This window comes from Corvus brachyrhynchos, unplaced genomic scaffold, assembly GCF_000691975.1.
Source record: "Corvus brachyrhynchos isolate BGI_N302 unplaced genomic scaffold, ASM69197v1 scaffold162, whole genome shotgun sequence".
In the NCBI taxonomy this organism is placed as follows: domain Eukaryota; kingdom Metazoa; phylum Chordata; class Aves; order Passeriformes; family Corvidae; genus Corvus; species Corvus brachyrhynchos.
The window spans coordinates 6,224,203-6,229,975 of NW_008236696.1; the positions used below are offsets into that span (position 1 = coordinate 6,224,203).

General features: G+C 53.4%; 1 protein-coding gene across 5 annotated transcripts in view; it reads left to right on the forward strand.

The window, feature by feature from the left end:
* RUBCN (RUN and cysteine rich domain containing beclin 1 interacting protein) overlaps positions 1 to 5,773 on the forward strand; it is a 30,606-nt gene that overhangs the window by 11,351 nt on the left and 13,482 nt on the right. For 3 of the 5 annotated variants that reach the window (XM_017727025.1, XM_008644612.2, XM_017727026.1), the window contains exons 3-9: positions 1,334 to 1,417; positions 2,366 to 2,525; positions 2,700 to 2,806; positions 3,373 to 3,513; positions 3,733 to 3,889; positions 4,126 to 4,674; positions 5,229 to 5,273. In XM_017727025.1, coding sequence (XP_017582514.1) covers positions 1,334 to 1,417; positions 2,366 to 2,525; positions 2,700 to 2,806; positions 3,373 to 3,513; positions 3,733 to 3,889; positions 4,126 to 4,674; positions 5,229 to 5,273 — 1,243 coding nt within the window. The remainder of the gene's footprint in view (positions 1 to 1,333; positions 1,418 to 2,365; positions 2,526 to 2,699; positions 2,807 to 3,372; positions 3,514 to 3,732; positions 3,890 to 4,125; positions 4,675 to 5,228; positions 5,274 to 5,773) is intronic. The other 2 variants (XM_017727024.1, XM_017727023.1) reach the window with 2 other exon arrangements.

Below are 5,773 nucleotides of genomic sequence, written 5' to 3' on the forward strand. Positions count from 1 at the left end.
CCAGGCTCTTGTTGTGCCTGCAGTTGCTCACCCAGCCTTCCCCCTTTCTGTGACTGCGTGGAAGAATTTTTCTTTCCCACTTGTGTGCAGAGGCTTGAAGATCTCCCCTTCAGCTTGCAATTACCAGCACAATTAATTTACAGTGGAAAGGTGAAGCAAGGTGTGGAAAGGTGAAGCAAGGCTGCAGGGCGTGCCTAGGGACAGGCTTCCCATCAGTGGCTGTGCCACCCAGAGAGAAGAGAAGAGAACGGCACAGAGGAGCCCCAGGCAGCTTGCCCGGGCCAGCTGGTCCCGGATCAGGAAAACTGCACCTATGCACTGCTGCACCCAAGCTAATAAACCTCCAGGAAGAGCCTGACTGGCAGGTTGTCCGAGCAGGGAGCTTTGCTCCCTGGATTTATTAAGTTTGCAGACAGCATTAGTTGAGGTGCTGCTCTGTTGCTGTTAGTCCCCAGCTGCATGGACCAGGGACCTTCTCTGGGAGATTGACAGATAGAGGAGCTGCCTTTTCCATGTGAGGTGTGCAGTGCTCCCTTCTGACAGACCTTCTGACAGGCTTCAAGAAGTGAGGTTTAAGTAATTTATACTTGTCTGTCTGTTGGTAGCAGTTCATGCCAGACCTGCAAAGCAGGATGGTGTGTTACCTTCCTCAGTGCTTTTACTATAGGCAAAGACAGCTCTTCCACTCAGGAATGTCTCCTCTGTTCAGGCATGTGTGACAACAGTCAAGCTATGGGAGTTGCAAAAGGAGGCCCATAAAAATACAGCTTCCTAATAGCAGTTGTCTCATAGTTGCTCCAGCAAAACATTTCCGTTTACTTTTTATTTTCTTGGCAACTTTTTTGCCTACAGCTGGGAATTAAAAAGAAGGTGAAAAAATACATATGTACACATTAAGAAAACTAGGGTAAGAGTTTTTTAAACTTTAGAATTAATTTTATTTATTTGTCCAGAAAACCCAATTCAGTCTAGAAAACTAAAATTGCCGTGTTAGTTTTCTAGTCTTATAAAACAAACTACTCCCCCACCGAACCCAAGAAACCACCAAAACAGAAGCCATTCCTCTGTCACTTGTGAAAGAGGAAATAGGGATGGAAGTAAAAATAATCAGCTTTTTGGTGAAGAGATACTTTTTGGGTCTGTGTTTACAACCAATAGGGTGGAGAGGAAAACAGCAACTCTGCTGCAGTTCCTCTCTAACGGGAAACCCCTCACTGTCTGAATAAAGCAGAGGCAAACAGCATGTCCTCTCATGGCAGCAAGGGACTAACGGGGATGTACTCATTTAACTGGCACTTGGGAGGTGGTACCTAACTGTGCCTGTCCTGGGCAGGTGTGCTGCAGACAGAAGGATTACTGGCAGTTTGTGAAGGACATTCGCTGGCTGAGTCCGGGCTCTGCTCATCACCTGGAGAAGGTGGGTTCTGGTGGGGTGGCCTTGTGTACCCAGTGGGAGGGGAGAGGGCAGCTGGGCTGGAGCCTCACCCGTGGGACAGTGGTGCCTGGGCTGCTGTGAGTAAAGTGGCTCCATGGCTTGTGGAGGCTGACACAGCCCCGTGTGTTTGGGTACAAGCTGTGTCCTGGGAACTCAGTGTGGCTTGGGCTGAGACAATTGGCTGCTTATTTCTCCCAGGCCAGTCTCCAGCTCTGCTGGGCTGGGTGCAGCAGGCATCACCACGGGAACTGGCACAAGCAGTGCTTGTGTGTGCGCAGGGATGATTCATGTGTCTGTGCAGATTTCTAAGGGTCTGGGCTGTGCCATTTCTGGGTTGTGACTTCACCATGCATTTATTCTCCCATTCCTGACTTGTGCCAACCACTGGTATATGGGGATGCTCTTGGTCCTTGGCTGCACCATGCTGACAGCCATGTTCCTGCTGTGGATGGGCATAAAGGGCTGGCCACTGGTGGTCGCTTTGTCCAGCCTGCTGCTGGGGGAATGGGGGTGTAACTCCAGTCCAGCTCTGCAAGCTGCAGCAGCTCAAGCATTGCCATAGCCTTTCCCAGCTAATATGTCAGCTAGAAATGACTGTCACCACCGGGGTCAGATTGGATTTGGGTGCATGGGGTCCCTCCAGGTCAGGGGCAAGGCTCATGGGTGGGAGAGTGTGCAAGCGAAATTCGTTGTGCTGGTGGCTCTCAGAGGACTTTGGTCACTGGCTGACCTTTGAAGCATTGTTCCTGCCTGGTGCTTTTGCCTCCTTGGTGACTGGGGAGCTGCTGGGACATGCCCTCTCTCATGCTGATGGTGACTGGCACGGGAAAGCTGCTGTTATCAAGGGGACCAAAGCCATGTGGCAGAAACAAGCCCTGCTCCCCTTCTTGCCTCTGCCTGCCTTAACCTGTGCCTGACGTCCCTTTCCAGTTCATCAGCCTGCAGGAGAGCGGCCAGCGTGACCCTGAGGGCCCAGGGGACCAGGCCATTGCGCAGCTGTGGCTGCAGCACAGGCTGCAGTGCCACTGCCTGTCGGCGCAGCTGAGGCCGCTCCTGGGGAACCGGCAGTACATCAGGAAGTTCTACACAGGTAAAGAGCAGTGGGCCTTTTCCTTCTTACTAGGAAAATATCTAGCTGGTGGCATTTCCAAGCTGCGTGGGAGTGAGGGAGGACAGCCGAAAAGTTGATTTGCATGTGAGCAACTGGTGTGCCAAACCATGTGGGTGAGAGAGACTCCCTTGAGCAGCATTTTTTTCTCCCCAGATACTGCCTTCCTGCTCAGTGACGCACACGTCACGGCCATGCTGCAGTGCCTGGAAGCTGTTGAGCAGAACAACCCCAGGCTTCTGGCTCAGATTGACACCTCCATGGTGAGTTGAGGTCCCAGATTTTCCATCTGGCTCTCCCCAAATGCCGACTGGCTGCGGCTGCTCCCGCAAGGTCACATTCAGGGCACTTGGAGGCCTTGGACAAGAGGCTGGACTTGGAACTAGTAAAAGTTGCTCCAAGAGGGGAGGAGAGTGGGGAACTGGTCCTTGTCCTGCCTGCATGACCTGTCAGGGATCAGGGTGGCGGCGATGGCTGTGTGGAGCCTATAGTGGGGCACTTTGGTTCAGGCTTGCACCAAGGATTTGAGTAGAGGACCTGAGGACTAGTTCCTTGTAAGAGGCACCTTTGAAGCCCTCTCCAACAGTCCCAGGCTTCAGGGCCAGCAGAGCGGCCTGGTCATGAGGGACAGTCACCCTCTGAGGGGATGGGCAACGCCCCAGGACACCTGGGTGCCTACTCCTGCTCATCATGCCAGTGACCCCCTATGCAGCCCTGCACCAGCTGCCCCCTCTCCAGAGGAGGGAAACAGCAGCTGCCTTCTTTGCACAGAGCTCCCCAGAAGAGAGCAATTAATGAGGCTCATTAAATGGGGGCTGTGTTCTTTCAGCTGGCCGGCACGTCACTGCCGTCCCTGTGCGCGTCAGACCCTTCTGCTGGGACAAGAGAGATGTGTGATTGCAGCACTGAGGGACATGAGAGCCGTCTGCCGGGAGCGCTGGGCTGCCTGGATCATTTCACTGAGAGCCTGGTAATTTCCCAATGGGAATCTGTCCTGTAGCTGTGAACAAAGAGCTGCTTCCCTTCTTTGCTGCCGTGTTTTTTCCCCCCACCACCGTTGTGTTCCCAGGGCTGCCACGTCGTTTGTGGTTGGTGACCAGGCATTTGCAGGTTGATCCCTTTCTGTTGCTACTCTTTTGACATGTAGCCCCATAGATGCTGATTTATTGATGATGCCACCTCTCTTCAGCTTACTAGGAAGAGTGGCAATCCATCTCCAGTGACCAAGAGTCAGAGCCTGACTGTCCTCCCTGCATCCCTATGCGTCCCTGCTGCCACCTGCACACAGCAGCGCTGCTTTGGGTCCTTTTCCAGCCTCCAACATCCAGTCTCCTCTGGCCTCGCAGGTATCAAGGGTGGCTGGGGAGCTTAGAGCAGACCCAGAAAAGACTTTACCTAGTTATCTGCTTGTGTATTTGTTGGGGTGGATGGGTATGGAAGACTTCTGCCCATGATGGGAGGGAGGGATTTGCCTGTGGTGGGTGGACATGTTGGTGTGAAGCCACAAGCTTACTGCTATAGGATATGTCTCCTTGTCTCCTCGTGCCAGAGTGTGTGAAATCATGCTCCTGCCTCTGTCCAGACAGGAGACCAGTGAGTTCCTGTGGCAGCTCCAACTCCAGCCAGCCCCAGGAGCGCTGCCCATCCACTCGGTCCTCCTCCTTCAGTGAGGGCAAGTCCCCTCTGGAGCAGCCTGGCTCTGTCACCCACTTCCACGTCCCCTCACCCAAAGACCCCTTCTCTCCAGCCAGCGAGATGAGCTCCAGCACGACCAGCCAGAGCGAGGATACCTGGACAGGGAGTCAGGATGATGCACAGAGTGATGTTAATGACGGGCCGGAGTACCTGGCCATTGGCAACTTGGGACGCCGGGGCCGGGCTTGCAGCAGCGCCAGCACCAGCAGCACCAAGAGCAGTAGCTCTAAACTCTTCTCCTCCAGCAGCTCCCAGAAGCTGGACTCAGTATCATCCCTGGGGGAGCAGGGAGCAAGTGGAGGTGGCAGCAGGGGCCTGAGCCTGTTGCGTCGGTCCAGCTTCTCGGAGGGACAGTCATCAGCTCCACAGGGCATCCTCAAGAAGAGCCATGTGCGCTCACACTCTGACACCAATGTGACTTCCGGAAAGTTGCACGGTAATGGAACAGCTTCTCTGGGATGGCTTTTGGGTGTGGGAGTCCCTGGTACCAGAAGGCTGATGCTGGCCACCCCCTTGAGTCCGTTGATCACGTTGGAGAGAGGGACAGTGGGCAAGTGATTGGACTTTTCCCTTAGCTTGTCAGCTCCACACTGGAATGATGGGATGACATCTTGCTTCCCAGAATGCCCAGGGGTGGACTGTTACTGGTACTGCAAGCTTTTACCAAAATCTTAGAAAATGGCAGCAATGCTGTGGCATTAGCTGTTCTGCTTCCCCACTGGCCTTGCTTGGCTAGGATATGGGACTGAGGCCTGGCCTCGTCCTGCTGGTAAGATGTTATCCCAGTGCTAACCTGCTGGGTTCTCCTGTGGTCTTGAGTGAGTGAATACATATGGATGGGGAGAGTGGGGTGTGAGGGGACAACCAGTTTGTGGGAGTTTGCTCTGGTGCTGCCTTCATTGGAGAAGTGGAGGTCCTTGCTGAGTAGTAACCAGTCTGTCTCTGTTTTCTCTCCCTTAACGCTGTCCTTTTCCTCCTCTGTCTGCCCAGGAGGCCTCAGGGATATCACCATTATAATAGAAGATCCAGTGGCAGGTTTGGGAGCCAGTATAACAGCCCTTCATTAGTGATCATTGCATCAAGTTCAGGATTGCCATCAACCCATTAGTGTTCATTTAGAAAACCAAAAAGAAAAATCTTTCTTTGCTGTGTCCCAGCTGATGCTTTGAAGTGTGGTCTGGTTTATGCATGCAACCTGACTGAAGATCCCAGCTTGGTTTGTGGAAGCAGTGGACCAGACCCAGAAGTGTGTCCAGCTCCCCTGCATGGCATTAGGGAGTGCTGGCCACCAAGTCTCTGAGCTGTATCCCCTGCCCTTCCCTCCACCCACTGCCTCGGAAGCCAGCCATCTCTTACCTGGTGAATAAGGGTTGGCAGCCAAGTAGGCATGGGCTTGAACATCTAATTTTTCCTTTTATTTTGTGGATCTGTGGCACAGGGAGGTTTGATGTTGGCTGATTTCCAGTGTATGTACCCACAGCTGAGACTCCTGGATGCTCTTTTGGGCTCAGGGCAAAGAACTGGGCACTCAGACT